This window comes from Pan troglodytes, chromosome 8, assembly GCF_028858775.2.
Source record: "Pan troglodytes isolate AG18354 chromosome 8, NHGRI_mPanTro3-v2.0_pri, whole genome shotgun sequence".
In the NCBI taxonomy this organism is placed as follows: Eukaryota; Metazoa; Chordata; class Mammalia; order Primates; family Hominidae; genus Pan; species Pan troglodytes.
In genome coordinates, this window is record NC_072406.2 from 32,422,861 (window position 1) to 32,446,757 (window position 23,897).

The window sequence follows — 23,897 nt, forward strand, 5'->3', positions numbered from 1 at the left end:
TGCTATTCTGTTTCATATTTTTTCAAGTTTTGCATTTTATTTTTGTTCTTATGAGGGTTTTTATCTGTAGCTTAAAACCCATTCTTTTTTTTTAAATTATACTTTAAGTTCTAGGGTACATGTGCACAACATACAGGTGTGTTACATATGTATACATGTGTCATGTTGGTGTGCTGCACTCATTAACTCATAATTTGCATTAGGTATTTCTCCTAATACTATCCCTCCCCCCGCAACAACCCCACAACAGGACCCGACGTGTGATGTTCCCCACCCTGTGTCCAAGTGTTCTCATTGTTCAGTTCCCACCTATGAGTGGGAACATGCGGTGTTTGGTTTTCTATTCTTGCGATAGTTTGCTGAGAATGATGGTTTCCAGCTTCATCCATGTCCCTACAAAGGACATGAACTCATCCTTTTTTATCACTGCATAGTATTCCATGGTGTATGTGTGCCACATTTTCTTAATGCAGTCTATCACTGATGGACATTTGGGTTGGTTGCAAGTCTTTGCTATTGTGAATAGTGCCGCAATAAACATACGTGTGCATGTGTCTTTATAGCAGCATGATTTATAATTCTTTGGGTACATACCCAGTAATAGGGTGGCTGGGTCAAATGGTATTTCTAGTTCTAGATCCTTGAGGAATCACCACACTGTCTTCCACAATGGTTGAACTAGTTGACAGTCCCACGAACAGTGTAAAAGTGTTCCTATTTCTCCAGATCCTCTCCAGCACCTGTTGTTTCCTGACTTTTTAATGATCTCCATTCTAACTGGTGTGAGATGGTATCTCACTGTGGTTTTGATTTGCATTTCTCTGATGGCCAGTGATGATGAGCATTTTTTCATATGTCTGTTGGCTGCATAAATGTCTTCTTATGAGAAGTGTCTGTTCATATCCTTTGCCCACTTTTTGATGGGGTTGTTTGATTGTTTCTTGTAAATTTAAGTTCTTTGTAGATTCTAGATATTAGTCCTTTGTAAGATGGGTAGATTGTAAAAATTTTCTCCCATTCTGTAGGTTGCTTGTTCACTCTGATGGTAGTTTCTTTTGCTGTGCAGAAGCTCTTTCATTTAATTAGATCCCATTTGTCAATTTTGGCTTTTGTTGCCATTGCTTTTGGTGTTTTAGTCATGAAGTCGTTTCCCATGCCTATGTCCTGAATGGTATTGCCTAGGTTTTCTTCTAGGATTTTTATGGTTATAGGTCTAATATTTATGTCTTTAATCCATCTTGAATTAATTTTCATATAAGGTGTGAGGAAGGGCTCCACTTTCAGCTTTCTACATATGGCTAGCCAGTTTTCCCAGCACCATTTATTAAATAGGGAATCCTTCTTGTTTTTGTCAGGTTTGTCAAAGGTCAGATGGTTGTAGATGTGTGGTATTATTTCTAAGGTTTCTGTTCTGTTCCATTGGTCTATATCTGTTTTTTGGTACCAGTTCCATGCTATTTGGGTTACTGTAGCCTTGTAGTATAGTTTGAAGTCAGGTAGCATGATGCCTCCAGCTTTGTTCTTTCGGCTTAGGATTGTCTTGACAATGTGGGCTCTTTTTTGGTTCCATATGAACTTCAAAGTAGTTTTTTTCCAATTCTGTGAAGAAAGTCATTGGTAGCTTGGTGGGGATAACATTGAATCTATAAATTACCTTTGGCAGTATGGCCATTTTCACAATATTGATTCTTCCTATCCATGAGCATGGAATGTTCTTCCATTTGTTTGTGTCCTCTTTTATTTCATTGAGCAGTGGTTTGTAGTTCTCTGTGAAGAGGTCCTTCACAAACCTTGTAAGTTGGATTCCTAGGTATTTTATTCTCTTTGAAGCAATTGTGAATGGGAGTTCACTCATGATTTGGCTCTCTGTTAGTCTGTTATTGGTGTGTAGGAATGGTTGTGATTTTTGCACATTGATTTTGTACCCTGAGATTTTGCTGAAGTTGCTTATCAGCTTAAGGAGATTTGGGGCTGAGATGATGGGGTTTTCTAAATATACAATCATGTCATCTGCAAACAGGGACAATTTGACTTCCTTTTTTCCTAATTGAATACCCTTCATTTCTTTCTCCTGTCTGATTGCTAGCATTATGTTGAATAGGAGTGGTGAGAGAGGGCATCCCTGTCTTGTGCCAGTTTTCAAAGGGAATGCTTCCAGTTTTAGTTCATTCAGTATGATATTGGCTGTGGGTTTGTTATAAATAGCTCTTATTATTTTGAGATACATCCCATCAATACCTAATTTTGAGAGTTTTTAGCAGGAAGGGCTGTTGAATTTTGTCAGAGGCTTTTTTGCATCTATTGAGATAATCATGTGGTTTTTGTCTTTGGTTCTGTTTATATGCTGGATTATGTTTATTGATTTTTGTATGTTGAACCAGCCTTGCATCCCAGGGATGAAGCCCACTTGATCATGGTGGATAAGCTTTTTGATGTGCCGCTGGATTCATTTTGCCAGTATTTTATTGAGGATTTTTGCATCGAGGTTCATCAGGGATATTTGTCTAAAATTCTCTGTTGTTGCTGTGTCTCTGCCAGGCTTTGGTATCAGGATGATGCTGGCCTCGTACAATGAGTTAAGGAGGATTCCCTCTTTTTCTGTTCATTGGAATAGTTTCAGAAGGAATGATACCAGCTCCTCTTTATACCTCTGGTAGAATTAAGCTGTGAATCCATCTCGTCCTGGACTTTTTTTGGTTGGTAAGCTATTAATTATTGCCTCAATTTCAGAGCCTGATATTGACCTATTCAGAGATTCAACTTCTTCGTGGTTTAGTCTGGGAGGGTGTATGTGTCTAGGAATTTATCCATTTCTTCTAGATTTTCTAGTTTATTTGCATAGAGGTGTTTATAGTATTCTCTGATGGTAGTTTGTATTTCTGTGGGATCGGTGGTGATATCCCCTTTATCATTTTTTTATTGCATCTATTTGATTCTTCTCTCTTTTCTTCTTTATTAGTCTTGCTAGTGGTCTATCAACTTTGTTGATCTTTTCAAAAAACCAGCTCCTGGATTCATTTATTTTTTGAAGGGTTTTTTTGTGTTTCTATCTCCTTCAGTTCTGCTCTGATCTTAGTTATTTCTTGCCTTCTGCTAGCTTTTGAGTGTGTTTGCTCTTGCTTCTCTAGTTCTTTTAATTGCAATGTTAGGGTGTCAATTTTAGATCTTTCCTGCTTTCTCTTGTGGGCATTTAGTGCTATAAATTTCCCTCTACACACTGCTTTAAATGTGTCCCAGAGATTCTGCTCTGTGTTGTCTTTGCTCTCATTGGTTTCAAAGAACATCTTTATTTCTGCTTTCATTTGGTTATGTACTCAGTAGTCATTCAGGAGCAGGTTATTCAGTTTCCACGTAGTTGTGCGGTTTTGAGTGAGTTTCTTAATCCTGAGTTCTAGTTTGATTGCACTGTGGTCTGCGAGACAGTTTGTTATAATTTCTGTTCTTTTATATTTGCTGAGGAGTTCTTTACTTCCAACTATGTGGTCAATTTTGGAATAAGTGTGATGTGGTGCTAAGAAGAATGTATATTCTGTTGATTTGGGGTGGAGAGTTCTGTAGATGTCTATTAGATCCACTTGGTGCACAGCTGAGTTCAAGTCCTGGATATCCTTGTTAACTTTCTGTCTCGTGGATCTGTCTAATGTTGACAGTGGGATGTTATTATTGTGTGGGAGTCTAAGTCTCTTTCTAGGTCTCTGAGGACTTGCTTTATGAATCTGGGTGCTCCTGTATTGGGTGTATATATATTTAGGATAGTTAGCCCTTCTTGTTGAATTGATCCCTTTATCGTTATGTAATGGCCCTCTTTGTCTCCTTTGATCTCTGTTGGTTTAAATTCTGTTTTATCAGAGACTAGGATTGCAACCCCTGCTTTTTTTTTGTTTTCCATTTGCTTGGTAGATCTTCCTCCATCCCTTTATTTTGGGCCTATGTGTGTCTCTGCACGTGAGATGGGTCTCCTGAATACAGCACACTGATGGGTCTTGACTCTTTATCCAATTTGCCAGTCTTTGTCTTTTAATTGGAACATTGAGCCCATTTACATTTAAGGTTAATATTGTTATGTGGAATTTGATCCTGTCATTATGATGTTAGCTGGTTATTTTGCTCGTTAGTTGATGAAGTTTCTTCCTAGCATTGATGGTCTTTACAATTTGGCATGTTTTTGCAGTGGCTGGTACCAGTAGTTCTTTCCATGTTTATTGCTTCCTTCAGGAGCTATTGTGAGGCAGGCTTTGTGGTGACAAAATCTCTCAGCATTTGCTTGTCTGTAAAGGATATGAAGATTAGTTTGGCTGGATATGAAATTCTGGGTTGAAAATTCTTTTCTTTAAGAATGTTGAATATTGGCCCCCACTCTCTTCTGGCTTGTAGAGTTTCTGCCGAGAGATCTGCTGTTAGTCTGATGGGCTTCCCTTTCGTGGGTAACCCAACCTTTCTCTCTGGCTGCCCTTAACATTTTTTCCTTCATTTCAACTTTGGTGTATCTGACAATTATGTGTCTTGGAGTTGCTCTTCTCAAGGAGTATCTTTGTGGCATTCTCTGTATCTCCTGACTTTGAATGTTGGCCTGCCTTGCTAGGTTGGGGAAGTTCTGGATAATATCCTGCAGAGTATTTTCCAACTTGGTTCCATTCTCCCCGTCACTTTCAGGTACACCAATCAGATGTAGATTTGGTCTATTCACATAGTCCCATATTTCTTGGAGGCTTTGTTCATTTCTTTTTACTCTTTTTTCTCTAACCTTGTTTTCTTGCTTCATTGCATTCATTTGATCTTCAATCACTGATACCCTTTCTTCCAGTTGATTGAATCGGCTACTGAAGCTTGTGCATGTATCACATAGCTCTCGTGCCATGATTTTCAGCTCCATCAGGTCATTTAAGGTCTTATCTATGCTGTTTATTCTAGTTAGCCTTTCATCTAATCTTTTTTCAAGGTTTTTAGCTTCTTTGCAGTGGGTTCAAACATCCTCTTTTAGCCCGGAGAAGTTTGTTGTTACCAGTCGTCTGAAGCTTACTTCTGTCAACTTGTCAAAGTTATTCTCCATCCACCTTTGTTCCGTTGCTGACTAGGAGCTGCGTTCCTTTGGAGGGGAAGAGGCACTCTGATTTTTAGAATTTTCAGCTTTTGTGCTCTGGTTTCTCCCCATCTTTGTGGTTTTATCTACCTTTGGTCTTTGATGATGGTGACATACAGATAGGGTTTTGGTGTGGATGTCCTTTCTGTTTGTTAGTTTTCCTTCTAACAGTCAGGACCCTCAGCTGCAGGTTTGCTGGAGGTCTACTCCAGACCCTGTTTGCCTGGGTATCACCAGTGGAGGCTGCAGAACAGCAAATATTGCAGAACGGCAAATGGTGCTGCCTGATCGTTCCTCTGGAATCTTTGTCTCAGAGGGGCACCCAGCTGTGTGAGGTGTCACCCTACTGGGAGGTGTCTCCCACTTAGGCTACTTGGGCTCAGGGACCCACTTGAGGAGGCAGTCTGTCTGTTCTCAGATCTCAAACTCCGTGCTGGGAGAACCACTACTCTCTTCAAAGCTGTCAGACAGGGACGTTTAAGTCTGCAAAAGTTTCTGCTGCCTTTTGTTCAGCTATGCCCTGCCCCTAGATGTGGAGTCTACAGAGGCAGGCAGGCCTCCTTGAGCTGTGGTGGGCTCCACCTAGTTTGAGCTTCCGGGTCGCTTTGTTTACCTACTCTAGCCTCAGCAGCGGTGGACGCCCCTCCTTCAGCCTCGCAGTTCAATCTCAGACTGCTGTGCTAGCTATGAGTGAGGCTCTGTGGTCATGGGACCCTCCGAGCCAGGCATGGGATATAATTTCCTGGTGTGCCATTTGCTAAGACCATTGGAAAAGTGCAGTATTAGCGTGGGAGTGTCCTGATTTTCCATGTACCGTCTGTCATGGCTTCCCTTGGCTAGGAAATGGAATTCCCCAGTCCCCTGTGGTTCCCACGTGAGGTGATGCCCCACCCTGCTTCAGCTCACACTCTGTGGGCTGCACCCACTGTCCAACAAGCCCCAGTGAGTTGAACCCAGTACCTCAGTTGGAAATGCAGAAAAATACATTCTTATATTTATTTACCTTGTTAAATACTAAAAACTCTAGAAATAGATTAAAATGTCAATTGGAAAAAAGAGAGGTATTATTTAAATGGTTTAAAAAAATGGCTAGTTATTTGGGAAAAAGTTGTATATTCACTTCAAACATATGAAATGGAGCTTCCAAGGAGATCTGTCTATTAATATGTTTGTACAATTTGAAGTGGTTCTGTCTTTTTAATGTTTCTTATTGCCTTTCTTTGCACAGCAAATAAAGGAAAGACTGGCATAAAGTATGAAGACAAACACACTATAAAATAAATATGCAATTTGCAAGACAAAATTTCCATGCATATACTATATGTGAGGAATCAATTCAAAATTTGGAAAAAGGTTAAATTATGAGAAGAAAATAATTCTTCAATATCTCTAACCATTTTTGTATTAGTGTCTATTTTTTACTATTATTAATGTGGTTAATCACTTTTCACATGCTTATTTCCTCTGGGTATTGAGATTAAAATCTGTATATATACAAGGGAAAAGTCCCTCAGCAGTGGCAAAATTATGAGTTGGGAGTGAGCAATTTTTCACTTTCACAATTTAGAATGAATGTAAATCAGGATATTAAGTAAATAGGTGAAGTAACGACATATGTGGAATAAAAATTTGGGAATTGACTACATAATCACTTTTTAAAAAGTTTCTCTGTTAGGAACACACACACACACACACACACACACAGACACACACACACACACACAGAGCACGAGCAAGAGTGAGAGTGCTTTTATGGTAGTTTATTTTTATGACTTTTTCTCCTGTATTAAATTATTACGTCTCCAGGTAGGCTCCATGTCTTTTCACCTTTTTGTCCCTGGCATCTAACATAGTACCTGGCACTGTGTGAGCACAGAAAGTTTGCTGAATAAAGGAATGAATGAGTGGATAAGGAAATAAACCTCCATTCCACATTTAGATGAGTATTTTTGTTAGTTATAGGGATAACATTTGATGTTATGAAACAACAGCTAATATAGTAGAATGATGTCTTATAGTACATCATCATTAGGTTGATCCATGATTGGTTTGCAAAATAATTTACCCATTTTTTTTTCTAACACATAAAATGACAGTGAATGCATTATTTGTCTCTTTTTTTACTAGAAGACCAGTTGTAAGGTTTAAGAAATAGTTCGCATTTTTTGATTAGCGTGATCATATGCTCTTCTTTGATGGTATTTGTTGAAAATTCTTTGGGGATTTGGCATAGCTAATGAGTGGCTTTATAAACTGCAGAGGCAGATAAATAGGAAAAGTTAGTAAAGTGAATTAAGTTTGTAAATCAAGACAGGCTTTTATCAATATCCAGCCTGTAATATTGCTAGGAGTCAGACAGACCATCCTTTCCTTTAATTTTTAATTTAATTAACCATCCCTTTGATTTCAAATCACTAAGACATCACTGAGAGTCAAAGACTAACCTTGAGAAGGACTTATCTTCTTTAGTCATCAAAAAGATATGAAATTCCATTAATTAGGTGTGAATTCTCCACCCCTTTCAATACAGAAGTTACATGAATCAGTGGGTGTCAGATTTGTTGTTGTTTTGTTAAGGACGTTAATGATCTATCTATGAACTGTTAGTTGTTTTGCAAAGTTAATTTTAGATTAACTGATGCATAGTTGTGCTCTCGGTAACCATGCAGAGGAAGAACCACTTGATCAAACATCTTCATCTACCTCAGCAGAACAAGGCATCAGACATATTTATTAGCATTAGTTCCCTGAAAACACAAAGTTATGAATGTCTAGCTCCTTGGTATCCCCTCTTCAGACATTCCTTTTTTTTCCTCTTTAGCTTTTATTCTTTAAATTATGTGTAAATTACACATTTCATACCTATATGCTATAAATCTATTGGAACATTTTGCTTCACTTCTGTATGTCATTTCCCTAAATCTTCTCTAGTCTACTTTTTTGATTACAAGCTTCAGAGACAAAGTTTTTCTTGTGAATCATCATGAAAATGCGATGACCCAGGACCAAGGAATATTAACTGGGAACTAACCATAAACATAATAGTGTGTATATATGTATATTTTTTTCTTTGCCAAATATCCATCATTATGATTTGTTAAATCATCTAGTTCCCAGAAAGGGCTAGACCTAGAATAACAAAGAACAGTGTATACAATCTAAGCCTTGTCCTTTGCTCAACTGGTTAATATGCTGTTTTAATGAAGTTGTCATTTTTATTCGGTCATTGGGACTATATGTCATTTTACGTCATGTTACCTTGTACTGGGACTGTTCATGTATTAGAATATTGTATTACTAGTTAGCCACCCTCAGATATCCATGTTTACATAAGATTTTTAGAAAATTCATTTTTTCTTTTCAATTAAAAAATTTTATGTAAAAATAATCATAGTCGTTACTTATATAATAATTACATTATAACAGAATTTATGAAAATCAAAATAATCTGAGTATATAATAATATAATTTTTGGAATCTGTTGTTAAAATTATCACTTTTCCTTCTAACTCAATTCACTTCATAAATCCTTTATTACATCCATCAGGGATAAGTGATTTCTCCAACATGTTTCTCCTTTTCTCTTTTCCTCTGTCAGTGATTTAAGCTTTTTGTAAGAAGCTACAACTTGAATAATTACACAACATGAATAGAAGTTTGGATAGCTAATCACATCTGGAACTAGAAACCCAGGGCCTCAGTAAATCGTTCAGTTTTCATCAAATATAAATACTTCGTGTAAATGCAAGGAAAGGTAGATTTTACTGAGTAGGGCAATTTGTTTTATTTTAGTTTAGTTTGTTTATTTATTTATTTATTTATTTATTTATTTATTTATTTTGAGGCAGAGTCTGACTCTGTTGCCAGGCTGGAGTGCAGTGGCGTGATCTCAGCTCACTGCAACCCCTGCCTCCTGGGTTCAAGTGATTCTTCTGCCTCAGCCTCCCAAGTAGCTGGGACTACTGGCACGTGCCACCACGCCCGGCTAATGTTTGTATTTTTAGTAGAGATGGGGTTTCACCATATTGGCCAAGATGGTCTCAATCTCTTGACCTTGTGATCCAAGTAGAGCAATTTATAATAATGGTGTCTCTAAAAATTCCAAAATACGTGTATTGCTAATTCTGCTAGTTTTTATTTTGGGAAATACTTTAGTAGATTAATATGCCTCTGTTTTGGTGAGATAAACTATGTCATAGTTATCATCAGAGATGTGTTGAAGTCAAATAAAATATAGATAAAAATCTCTAAAAATTTTTTTGAGGGAAGCAAGAATTGCAATTTGGGGCATATATACAGACCAGGTGGTCTTCAGTATATCTGAAGAACAAAGAGAAGATTGGTGGTTTTATAAAAGAGAAATGTAAAAATAACTATTTGGTACTATGCTTAGTACCTGGTTGACAAAATAATCTGTACATCAAACCTCCATGACAGGATTTTGCCTGTATAGCAAACCTGCACACGTACCCCTGAACCTAAAATAAAAGTTTTTGGGGGGCGGGAGAGAAAAAAGAAATGTTCCATATTGTTGTGAAAGAAAGTTCATTGGCACTAGTAAAGTTGTGCAGAGCTGGAAAGCTCTAACTGGTGCATGATGGGTAAAACTAGTTTTAGAGTCTCAGCAGATTGTTTCAGTATCTGTCAGATACAACTAGTTTCAGGTTATGGCTGTCAGTTTCAGGAGCCAGGTTTGTAGTGAATTATATTTTTGGAGCAGTATTACGAGCCCTGAGTGCTTTCCCTGACCCCTGACCTCTTGACTCTTTTTGAGTTGGGTTTGACAAGAATGACTCAATTTGTAAGATCACCTTTCACAGATTCAGTGCTTCTTTGTTTTTTCAGTTTTTATTGGTCGAATGCTTCTGAGATAAATAACTGGGTTTTGCCCCACACTGCATCATCTTCTTTTGTGTTTGATTATTTCCCTCATACAAACTTCTTTACTTTCAGACAGAGAAAGGACTATCAAAAGTATGGCAAGAAAGTAAGCAGAACCCTGGTAATCATTGGCAAAAGGCTGACATCCTGCTAGGAAAGTTGAGGAATTTTGAAGTCATATTTCAAGGTATCAGAACAAGGGACCTGGGAGGAGGAGCTGCAATTGATGATATTGAATTTAAAAACTGCACAACTGGTAAGTTTCCAGAAAGCACTTCCATTTGGAAGTACATTTGTAATCTAGCCATTTTATTTTTATTACACATGTTTAAAATGCTTTACTCTTATGTATTTTGTACACATACACAAATCAATGGAAAGGCATAATTTTATAATTGTGAACTTAAAACTATATGTTGAGATAATACCTATCTTAGTCTGTTTGGGCTGCTGTTACAAAATGCCATAAGCTGGGTAGCATATAAACAACAGAAGTTTTTTCCCTGTGGTTCTGGAGGCTGGGAAGTCCAAGATCAAGACAGGCAGATTTGGTATCTGGTGAAGGCTCATTTCCTGGTTAATAGATGGCACCTTCTTGCTGTGTCTTCACTTGGTGGAGTCCAAGTGGAGCCCTTATAAAATGAGCTCCCTTGGGCCTATTTTATAAGGGCACTAATCCCATTCATGAGGGCTCTGCCCTCATGACCTAGTCATCTTCCTGAAGACTCCGTCTCTGGACACTATCACCTTTGGGTTTAGGATTTCAACATATGAATGAAGGGAGGAGAATAAACAGTCAGACCATAGCCATATCTTCTTCATCTTTCAGTTGCACAAGTAACTCCCCTCTTCCTTCCGTACCATCTGCTTTCTAACATGAATAATTTTTCCCTTCTGAATTTGTTTTTCAACACAATTTTAAATGTGAGCCTAATATTTACATGTATTTACCTAATTTAAACTAATTATAAATGAACCAATAAAAACAGGTTAGAAATCTGGTGGTTAGTGCATCTATAAGAAATAAATTCAATCAGGCAAAATTCAAGCAGAAATTGAGCTGAGAGCTGTGCTTGGGAGATTTAAAGATGCTACTCCAGCCTGTGAACAGTAACTTGAAAAAAAAGTACCGCCATTTATCATGTTTCTAAATGAGAAGTATAACTACACTTAGATTCTCTTTACAAAACTACCCAGAAAATGTCAAAAATAATTATAAATACATTTGTACAATTTCACAGTTTGCAAGGTTCTTTCACAGGAATTATTCCATTTGGTTTCCAAAATAATCCTGTGTGAGATATACTGCCAGTGAAAGATATGCCTTCTGTGGTTTTCTATACTGATTCACTTGGCAGCAAGTCTCTGCGACTAAAAGAGCTAAACCTGAATGCTGTTTAATTTTATTGTTGCTCTCATATTAAAATATCATTTCACTGAGGCAGTTCAAAAATGTGACTTTGGTTTTTTCATAGTGTTACAGCATCTGCTCTTTTTATGAGTGGTACTGTTTCAAAAGATTCTACTTAGAAATACATTCTTTAAACTTTGAATTCCCTCTCCTCCAACCTATGTTTCCAGACAAGGTGGTTGTTACTCAGCTACCTTATGTTACATAGAATCAGAAATTATGTGTTTCATACCATGTAAGGAGCATGTAGCTCCAGGTGTCTTTGTCATGCAGGAGACAGGATTTGGCCTTCAAGATGCTGGAGAGAGGGTGTCTTAATGAAAGAAGATGAGGTTTTGCACATGCATTTGTGTAAAGGGAATCTTAGACATGAGAATATGCTTCTTGAACTCTCTCCTAGTAACTTTCCAAGTAATATGTTGAAATTCTATTATGGTTAGTAACTCAATCTAGAAATGATTCTGGCAACTTGAAAAGGAAAAATTCTTCAAAACTTTCTCTAAGATTTTAGAAAGAAAGCTTTATTCAATAAGAGAAATTCCTTTCCTCTCAAGGGAAGCAGAATGATTCCTAGATGGGTTGATTCAGGACAGAAGGAAACTGAGAGTTATTATTCTAGCTTTGCTCGTCTCATGTAGAAGTCTGCACTCTTTCTTCCCTTTTTCGTAATAGAGTTCTGTGAGAGTTTACGTGATTACAATTAATTTTGTTCAATTGAAGCCAACACTTGGCTTACTAAGTTATACTTTAATATCTTACATTTAGTGATCAACTGCTTTTAGGCCTATAATTCTTTCTTTTTCATTAAGCAAAGAGGCATCATGTTGTCAATTATAGTTGAATATAGTAAATTACACATTTAATACATTTTCAGAAAAAGTAGCCATTGGTTTTTAACAGCCTAGCCATCTACAATTAACAAGGATTTTCAAATTGTTTTTCAGTTAAGATAGAAAACATGAAAAAATTATGGGAAAGTTTGAAAGACTATGAATGGAACTAAACAACATTCTTTTTAATCATCTTAGTGTTTAGCTTTATGCAGGTGAAATATCAGGGCTGTGTAACATGGATGATCAGAAGGAGCTTAGAGTGTAAGTTACACTAAGTTGCTTTCTGCAGTTGCCACTTTAGATGATGAGAATGGTATTTAGCAAAACACGTCAAAGTCAGAAAGGCACTTTATCATAGTGGTTAAGAACAAGGAGCCTTGAGTCAAACTATGTGGGCATGGCATCTGGCTGTGTCATCTGGCTCAGGTAAGTTTCTTCATTTCGCTTTGCGTCGGTTTCCTCATCAATAAAATTGAGAAGATGAAAATAGTTATTTTCATCATACGTTTACATGAATATTAAATATGTTAATATATGTGAAGTTCTTTGAATAGTCTTGGCACATAGAAAAATTAATGTTACATTTTATTATTACAGTGATCATCATTATTATTAACATGCATTATTCTCAAATGGTGCTTTATTGCCCTATATTAGGAAACCAACTTCAGATCATAAACTACCAGGTCACCACACAATTTATCATGAAGTTGTTGATGTTCTGCATGTGAAATAACTTAAAAAATGACTGAATGTTTATTTCTGTCACATTTTGCTAATCACAAAAAATCCCCACATATTGTATGCTACCATTTATATGAAATGTACAGAACAGACAAATGTATAGAGACAGAGAGGAGGTGAGTGGTTACTTAGGTGTGAGGGAATGGGGAGAGGGGAATGGCTGCTAATTGATATAGGGTTTCTTCATGGAGTGATAAAAATATTCTAATGTTGTTTATAGTGATCATTGTACAACTTCATAAACATATTAGAAACATTAAGTGTTATATGGCTAAACTTAATGGCATGTAAATTATAAATCGATAAAACTTTTTAAATGAAAGGAATGACTAACCTGGGCAACATGGCGAAACTCCCATCTCTATAAAAATTTTAGGGTGGGCACTATGGCTCATTCCTGCAATCCAGCACTTTGGGAGGTTGAGGCAAGTGGATTAATTAAGGCCAGGAGTTCGAGACCAGCCTGGCCAACATGGTGAAACTCCAACTCTACTAAAAATAGAAAAATCAGCTGGGCGTTGTGGCACATGCTTGTAATCCCAGCTACTCAGCAGGCTGAGGCATGAGAATTGCCTGAACCAGGGAGGCAGAGGTTTGCAGTGAGCCGAGATCACGCCACTGCATTCCAGCTAGGGTGATGGAGCAGGACTCCGTCTGAAAAAAAAGAAAAAAATTGAAAATTAAAACATAAGCCAGGCATTGTGGCTTGCGCCTGTAGTCCCAGCTACTCAGGAGGCTGAGGCAGGAGAATTGCAAGAGGCTAAGCCCAGGAGTTGGAGGTTTCAATGAGCCATGATCATGCCACTGCACTCCAGCCTGGGTAACAGAGTCAGACCCTGTCTCAAAGAAAAAAGATCAAGAATTCTGGAAAGATGGCAATAGTAGTGGCATAACAGCTTTTGGATTTTCCTAAGTCCTCACACAAAACAGTCAGAGAACCTAATTAGCAAAGTCAGCAAGTCATGAAAAGCATATGCAACAAAATTAAATGAAAATACATCCCTACAAAATCCAAAAATACAAACTAATAGGACAAACCACAAACAGTGACAAGACTTGTGTATTATTTATTTCTATAAGGGGGAAGGCAGGAAAATCACAAAAGAGTCAACAGATATTCACTGGAAAATGCAGCCAGGTTTGAGAATTGGTTGTGAGTAGAAATGAGGAAAGGTAGATTATGCATATGATATATATATATATATATATATAATTATATGATACATACATATAAATTATATCAATATATCTATATATAATGGTAATACAGATATTCCTGGACTTATGATGGTGTTATATATGGATAAACCCATATAAGTTGAAAATGCATTCCATACCCAATAAACCCGTTATAAAGTCAAAAAATTGTAAGTCAAATCATTGTAAATGCAGAAGCTCCTAGATTTGTGATGAGGTTATGTCCTGATAAACCCATTGTAAAGTTGAAGGATTATAAATCAAACCATTGTAAATTGAGGACTGTCCATGCACACGTACACACACACACACACACACACACACACACACACGGACATTATATATACCATAATATGTATGGTACATATTTGGTAGTTATCTACTTTAACTGCAAATAGGAAAGCTATTTAAGTTTCATATTTCTTTCTTTCTATTCAAAAACTTACAACTCAATTTATTAGATAATATTTAGAAAATAGCCAACATAAAGCTAGATATATTCTTTTTTATTTATTTGCATTCTGAATACATTATGGTGCTATCTTCAACTTACTATCAAATGTATTTTTCTTAAAAGAAAAATAAAGCAAAATAATGGGCATATTCTGTAGTCTGTCCAGGAACACAATAAGAAGCCTCTCTCCTTTTTGGACAAGTTAATAAGGAAACAAGTAGCTTATTTATAGAAAAATAAGTGACAGATTATAAATTTGATGTTTCTCCTTTTTATTCAGGTTGGTTTAAAAATGGTTTATACAGAAATCTTATAAAATGTAGCAACCATTCCAGAGAACAAAGAAGTAGGAAGACAATTCATATTGAAAAGAAAGGGTTATCCTATCATTGTAATTCTAAAGTTCGAAATTTAAATGACTTCTGAAATTTCAGAACGTTACTTAAAGTACAATCGTTTCTTAAGTACAGTCATTCACCTGATACTCAGGGAGCTTACTATTAATACTAAATAGCATTTATGTCAGCTGTTAAGATCCCAGATCAGCAATAAGACCACTAGGTGTTAGTCCTAGCTTACCCATTTGCTATCTGCTGTATGATTTTAGGCAAATAACATGATCTTCTTTTGCCTTATGTTTTTCATCTATAAAATAGTAATAATAACGCTTCCATCTCATAAAGTTCTTATGAGGATTAAATTATTAACTCTATACAAGGTACTTTGAAAAACGCATGAGATATAGCAAGCATCTGAATATTCATTGGCCAATAAATATAAATGAACTACACTGCAAGGCTTCTTAATTGTTTTAGGGACAACACTTTTTACATCACATTTAGAATTCCATTCTGTTTTGTTCCTTCATTTTCACATGTTCCGCAAACATCGATTTTCTAGTCTGCAGAAAGCTTTGTGCAATGCACTGCACACATCTACGGAGAGCTGGGCTGAAATGTGTGCATTCCAGAGTGTTCAGTTTTGTGGATTTTTCTGTTTCCCTTTTCAGTGCCTCTTTCTTAATTCCTGGCATTTGTCTCCTTCCCCAGTGTGTTCCCCTCCATGTTTTCTACTTACAGGACCCCTCTGTGAACTGCTCAAAGACACTGGTAAACCCAGGACCTCAGGGTAGAATCCAATAATGGTATAAGATGTTGCCTTTTCAACTGAATATCTAGAAAATTCAATTGAATGATGACCAGTTTTCAGTTCAAGGAAAAGGAAGAGATAATTTAGGGAACAGAGAATGTTTCCAGAATCTTTTGACAGTAGCTACTCAATCTTTCCCTACATTCATACATAGCAAAACACTCACACCCCCCAAATAATCTTAATTATGAAAAGAAAAAAAATACCTTGAGGGTAAAATAAAAGAAGCTGGCATTCTTATAATTTCAGATGTCTTAGGTGTTGTCTTCACAGATAATGTAAAAAGACATTCTTTTTTATTATAGCCACTTTTGCATCTTTCATTTTTTTCTTGTTAAAAACTGTATGTATGACTCCTGAGTGTCCTTTAAACAGTGATTTTATCTGGAGTGAAAAATAGTGGCATGATGATAATGATCTCAATGCAGCATCACTCTGGATTCAAATTGAACTTGGGAGATCACAAAACACTGATTGCTCTATATAAAGTTCACACACAAATAAATCTATAAAGAGAACTCCATAGAGTTTAACTTCAGAACTTACCTTCTTAACTTAGTTTACATGAAAAGCTGTTTTTCTGCTCACATTTGAGTGCTCCGAGTGTTGCATTCAGATCGCTCACAGTCTTCTTTTAAAGTAAATGTCAGACAAGAAAAAGAAGAAGGCAATGAGTAGAAAAGTAAAGCACATCTCACCCTAATGAAATAATTAAAAGTGACATTTACTTACTTACTTATTTATTTATTTATTTATTTATTTATTTATTTATTTATTTATTTTGAGACAGAGTCTCGCTCTGTCGCCAGGCTGGAGTGCAATGGCACGATCTCAGCTCACTGCAACCTCCACCTCCTGGGTTCAAGCGATTCTCATGCCTCAGCCTCCTGAGTAGCCAGGATTACAGGCATGCACCACCATGCCCAGCTTAAAAAAAAAAAAAAAAAAAGAACCTGCCTTATATTATTAGAATGATAGTGTGGATTTAAAAGTTACTATATGCTAAGTGCTTTATACAATAATTCTTCATGGTAACTACTCAAGCAATGTTGGATATGATTGCCATCACTCATCAACACCATCATATTTAATTGAATCCTTAAGACTCTGAAAAATTGAAATAGCTAGATGTTACACCAAGTATCAGCTGAGTTGATTTCCCTCCTGATGCTTAATGGCATGGAAACAGCCATATGTAGCCATAACATCATAGAATACTACTAAAACAATGATAAACAACTTGGAGGTAAAAGCAGTCACACAGCACTTGACATATCTGTCAAGCAGGTTCACTGTCTACTGGTTACCAACTTGCCTGAGTCTGGTGAGACAGAATCCTCATAAACTAATTACATAAAGTGGGTTTATTACCTACAGATAGGCAGCAAGGGACAACAGAAAATTAGGGTTCATCATTAAGTTGGTCCCCCAAGGCTCAGGAAAGCTGCCCAGGGTGGATGTAATCTCATCTGTGCAAGACCCTGTTGCACCACAGCTGATGATCTGGCGAAGCCCGCCCTGGGTTTTATACCTTAGGTGAAAGCATGAAAGGATGTTCTGTTTCTAAAAGAAATTTGAACTAAGACCGGGCTGTTCTAGAACATCCCTTCTTATCTCAGAATGTTGCATTCCTAGCACATTCTGCGTTTCTTCGTGAGAACTGCAAGCAAGAAACTAGGGAGAATTGGGTTGGTCCAAGGCCACAGGGAGAAATGTTTGGCATTATCTAGTTTGCCAATGATTTCAAATGGTCTTGAAAGAAAATAAGTGATATCAGGCATATCATTAGTGTTTCTAATAGTAGAATGTTTTAATAGTACTAGTTTAAGTATTTTAAAACATTGTTAAGTGATGTTTTAAAATTTTTTAATATTCAAATAATCCTTACTGTTATAGGCTTGTTTTATTTTGGATTCAAAATCTTTTCAGTAAGGAAAGGGTGGGAAAAGAATATGATCCTTACCTACAAATATTATTTAACTTGAACCAGACCCAGGTCATAGCAGTTTCTTTCTTTACCTGATTATATATGACTATTTTTTATACTAGGTTTCTTTATACACTGCAATGCACCTTTTGTACCGAGAGCTAAAATTTTCTGCCAACACTTGATATAAATTGTTAAATATACTCTTTATAGAAGAATCCATACATTTAAGCCTGCACTTTAAATGAAACTTGACTTATTGGCAGGATGAAGTACACAATGCTTCTCAAATGACAAAATAGTCTTATTTGAAGTAACTACATCCCTGCAAATATTGATTAACAAAAAGTGTCAAAGTCATGTTTAAAAATAGCTTGTTATAATTAGTTTATCTCCTGATTGTATGTTCTATTCCAACTTACTTATCAATATTAATAACATGTCCATATATAAATTGATATTTTACTAACTATATATCATATATGGATACAAAGATTAATTTTGACTTTTCAGTGAAAGGTAACTGGTTTTTATTGATTGAAGAATTTTGATTATCAAAAGGTAAGAATGGTGACATCGTTGTCATTGATTTATAAACAGATGCTATCTTTTTGAAAATGTATCACCACATGTGGTAGAGATATTTACTCTTTGAATGACATCAGTTTCTTTCCCGCATGTTTCCCTTTATTTAAATGGGTCAATAAGAATCAGAACTGGCCAATGTGCTGTGAGGAAGTAGCATGTGTCATTTCCAGTTGAAATATTTAAAATGTAGTGTACAATTTTCATCGTTACAGATTTATTTTGAATTCAAAAATAAGTCTCATCAGCTCTCCCTTGCATGTTAAAAGGGGCCTTATATCCCAGATAGTATATCTACATCTGCCTCATCTTCCTGAATCTGTAGATGAGAATCTCTTAGCCAACTTGTTTTTTAGATATGTATAGTTGAGTTATATATATATGTGCGTATATATATAGTATATTTTAAGATTTAAGTGGTATTTTAAAAGTATATCATCAAGCCCATCCTAACACACAATGCAATCTACTACCTAACACACAGTGCAATATTACATAAAGAGACATTATTTAACGTTGAGTTTTCCAGTTTCTCTACCTTGGAAGCAAACACATTTGCTGTATTTAAGGTCACAGTCTCAGGATTATGGTTGCTTAATTAATAAACAAAAAGAAATCACAACCAAGCTATCAATCCTTTGCAGGTTTATTCAACCTGAAGATGTAAGAGAGAAGTATACTTACCTTCAGATTCTAATAGTCTAAAGGTGTTAACCAAAAGCTCCCAGCATTCCTGGGTTCAGCCTTTTGAGGAAGTACCCTCAGTGAATAAAGTTGACACTAAACAAAATTCTTAACGAAGAGGTGGAAATAGTCTTTGTGACATCAACCCTCTACATTCAGTCATTGCCAGTTATAAATCTAACTTTCTTTTATTGCTTGAATTGATTTGAGACAGGCTTCAGAAGAGAGGCTTCATTGCCATGGTCAACTAACTGCATTGTTCTTCATTAAGCCTTAGAGCCCAATTACTTCTTTCTTATAAAATCAGGGACTAGTTCTTTTTTTCTTGTCCAAGGCCATTCTTTAAACAAAAGAACTATGTGATTGAGTTTATTATACTTTTAATCAGTGATTTTAAATTTAAAAAGTCAAAGCCATGGAAGAATCTAATTACTTTAACATTGTATTCACGTAAACCATTTGTTACATACCTTGAAAGCATCAAATACTGCTTTGTCTCTCAATAAAATTAAGAAAATTAGCATCTGAATGTTAAAAAGGTCTGTATTTAAAGATGTAATTTAAATCATATTATAATGATAAATATTACTATTAATATAATTATATTTAATTATAATCCAAGCACAATGATATAACTTGGTTCATTTACATTATTAAGAAAAAATAATTATTTGACCAGACATTTTAGTAAGGCTTAAATAGCCCTTGAAATATCTCTAGGTTCAAATAGAGGCAACTGTAAATCTGAATGTTAACATTATCCTCAGTTCATGTAATTTCTAATTAGAATTTGTTTCAATGACAATGAAAATTTTCATATTTAGGATCTAGGTCAGTAGGACCATTGCATAGAGTTTTTGTGATGATATGGTGTTTCAATTTTTACTGAACTATATTTTACTTATTTTCACTCAAAATGAATATTGATGTTTATCAAGAAGACTCCTACTTTATACTCATATATATTTTTTCCACTACATAATTGAAGTATATGTTATTTAGTCCTGAAATATCGGTACAGATATATGCTAGTATATAAGATGTATAAGCTACAGTTGAACTTGAGTAGATGTGGAACACATGAAAATTACATCTAGTTGAGCCAAACATAAAGAAACAGTTAACAATAAAATCTACAGATATTTATACATGCACAAATATTAAGCCAGGACTAGAAACAAATTTTCTTGTCTATTACACTTAATGGAACGCACACACAAATGCACATACTCACACACAGATTTTTTTTTTTACTATAACATATAAGTTTCTGAAAAACCTCGTGTTTTGAATAATATGAAAAGAAGAAAGCCTTTGGAAAAATAGGATTGGAGCAAGCCACTGAAATCATAGGTAATCTAGTCACCCAGCACTAATATAAACACTAGCAATCATATTCAAACTACTAGTACAGTTTAAAGTATCTGAATTCCTAATAAATAGAGGAACTTTTGAGTAAATGTATGACTCTACCTAAAACAGTGGGGGTGGATGGGAGGCAAGGACCCTTGATGTAAACATAGTATAAAATGTTTAAGGCTGTTGAATTTTGAAGGCAAGAGCAAATTACCCGAAGACCAGGAGAACTAGGCAATAAAGAAGCACTTTCAAAAGAAAGCATACGGATAACTCATCTGAAAACGTTGGTTGAAGCACACTCTGCGCAGTCCTGAGATTCCTGTATGACTTGCTGAGCTCAGCTGTGCAAGTACTCTTTGGTTTCATCTGCTGTATGTTGGTGCTTCAAGAATTATTGTAGTGGTCAAAATCATGGACCAATCAATACAACTTCTGGTTATAGTAACCTAATTCCTCCACTGATCAGTTGCATACATGCCTACTTGTTTAATTGTTTTACAGAAGCATGCATTGAATAAGTGACAAGACAATGGAAGGAAATGAATAGATATTGAAAAATCAGTGGGTGACAAGATCATACTAGACCCAGCATATACACAATCTCATTTAAGAGGGGAATAAGAATGTGTAGTATGGAATGGATTCTTGAAGGATTTGAGTCAAATGACTCACACAAATTGTCTGGAAAGTTGTCTTGGAGGAACTGGGAAGTGAAGAGTTTAAAATCGTTGATTAAAAGGTCAGGAAGGAGTTCAGAGAAAGAAACCAAATGTGTTTGGAGTTTTTTCCACTAGCTTACTTTTTGGTCTTTTAGTCTTTGTACTTTCTAATGATAATTTCTTGGAAATCTCTATGTTAAGTAGATTTACTCTAACTGCCAACAATGTCAAACATAAAAGGAGTTCATGTAAAGGTACAAGGAATCACATAGATCAAGAATACAGTACAATATCAGGAAGATATGGAAATCAAAGATTAAAAAGTGAGAGGGGGTAGGGGCAGTGGCTCACATCTGTAATCCTACACTGTGGGAGGAGGCTGAGGCAGGAAGATCACTTGAGCTCAGAACTTCAGCTTGGGCCACATAGTGAGGCCCCATCTCTACAAAAAAATTTTAAAAATTGGCTGGTGTGGTGGTGTACACCTGTGGTCCCAGCTACTTAGAAGGCTGAGGCAAGAAGATCACTTGAGCCTGGGAGGTTGAGGCTGCAGTGAGTCATGATCTCACCACTGCACCCCAACCTGGGTGACAGAACCTGTGTGTTTCAGCTCATATATTTAATTTCCCTTTCTGCGGAACGTCCATCTCTACTTTACCATACATAAAGAAAACATGTCTCCGGGGAATACACGAGCCTGGACACATTGTTGCAGGCATCCTTTAGTTTTATTTCTAAATTATCTGACCTATCTTGGGTCAAATGGCCACCCTCAGACTAGTTATTGTAGACAGATGGCAGGATACGTTAGACAAACATGCCTACTGGAACTCCACCTTGGTGACCTTATTGATGAAGGAGTGTCACCAGAATAGGGGAGCTGGATATACAGATCATATTCACTATGTCTTATTTTCTGTATTCTGATGCTTCCTAGCGATAGTAAAGCACTTCCTCTTGAGTGCATTTTTCAAATGCAAACCAACCACTCTAGAGCCCACATCTCCACCTACTTCCTTTATGAAGCCCTCACACTCACAGCCACTATCTACCTGCCCTAATCATCCTAGGGTTAAGTACCAGAGACTAGGAAGAGCCACCATGCCCCAGAGTTTACTGAAATTATTCAAACTAGCCAATTGTAAATCTGCTTCTCATAGAAACTACAATAAAGGTGCTTGCCCACAATTTTCCATTTCCTTCTGCCTCCGGATCAATCCGAGTGTTTGCCTGTGCAGCCTCCCTACAGTGAAGTGTTCTCCCTTCACTCAGGTTCTGTGAGTATAAAAACCTATCTTTTCCATGGCAGTCATTTCGTGATCTGTTGGCCTCACCATGCCTAAATATTACTAAAACCTAAATGAAAACACAAATCCACTATAAGCTCATTGAAAATCTATTCTTAGAACATGATATTTTGCATTCAATAAATATTAATACAATACCTCCTACTAGCAAGTATAGAAGGATATTACACAGATAAGTTGATTATTCTAATAGATGGCTAGTCCAATAGTGAGGATAAAAAGTAATGAACTGCACTAGAGCAGTACAGTGAGAGTTGAGACGGAGAGAGGGCTGCCTGAAATATTGTGAGAGGAATGATAATTCAAGAGAGTGCTTTAGCTCTGGTTATTATAGCTTCCATCTGGCTGGCAAGAAAAAATAAGGCAGGGAAAGAGGCAAAGGAAGGACACATACTTGGTGTCTTTTAAAATTGTTTTCTTGAAGCTTTTGTGTATTAATTATACTTATAATGAATTAACCAAAATTTAGTTGCGTGGTTAAATCATAAGGAAATCTACGAAATGTGTTTATTCAAAACTAAGTTGTATTACTAGGAAAGAGGAAGAGAATATATATTTGTATAGAGAACCAATAGCCTACCACAATTTCTTATAAGGTAATTTCTTTTATTTTTAAATTTAATTTTAATTTTATTTATTATTTCCATAGGTTTTCGGGGAATAGGTGGTATTTGGTTACATGAGTACGTTCTTTAGTGGTGATTTGAGAGATTTTGGTGCACCCATCACGTGAGCAGTACACAGTGAACCCAATTTGTAGTTTTTTAATCTGTCACCTCTCTTCCACCTCCCACCCTTTCCCGAGTCCTCAAAGTCCATTGTATCATTCTTATGCCTCTGCATCCTCATAGCTTAGCTCCCACTTACGAGTCAGAACATAGGATGTTTGGTTTTCCATTCCCAAGTTAGTTTACTTAGAATAACAGTCTCTAGTTCCATCCAGGTTGCTGCAAATGCCAAATGCCACTAATTCGTTCCCTTTCATGGCTGACTAGTGTGTGTGTGTGTGTGTGTGTGTGTGTGTATGTGTGTGTGTGTATATATATATATATATATATATATATATATATATACACTCTTTCTTTACTCATTGACTGGTGGGCATTTGGTTACATATTTTTGAAACTGTCAACTGTGCTGCTATAAACATGCGTGTGCAAGTATCTTTTTTTCGTATAATTATTTCTTTTCCTCTGGGTAGATACCCAGTAGTGGGATTGCTGGATCAAATGGTATTTCTACTCTTGGTTCTTTAAGGACTATTCACACTGTTTTCCATAGTGGTTGTACTAGTTTACATTCCCACCAGCAGTGTAAAAGTGTTCCCTTTGCGCCATATCTACACCAACATCTATTATTTTTTGATTTTTTGATTATGGCCATTCTTGCAGTAGTAAGGTGGTATCACATTGTGGTTTTGATTTGCATTTCTCTGATCATTAGTGATGTTGGACATTTTTTCATATGTTTGTTGACCATTTGTATATCTTCTTTGGACAATTGTCTATTTATGTCCTTAGCCTACTTTTTGATGGGATTGTTTTTTTCTTGCTAGTTTATTTGAGTTCATTGTAGATTCTGGATATTAGTCGTTTGTTCAGAGGTATATATTGTGAAGATTTTTCTC

General features: G+C 36.2%; 1 protein-coding gene across 1 annotated transcript in view; it reads left to right on the plus strand.

The window, feature by feature from the left end:
- The window catches only part of MALRD1 (MAM and LDL receptor class A domain containing 1), a 631,174-nt gene that overhangs the window by 334,569 nt on the left and 272,708 nt on the right, over positions 1-23,897 (plus strand). The window contains 1 exon segment of the mRNA XM_063780496.1: positions 10,034-10,217. Within this exon segment, the coding sequence (XP_063636566.1) occupies positions 10,034-10,217 (184 nt within the window).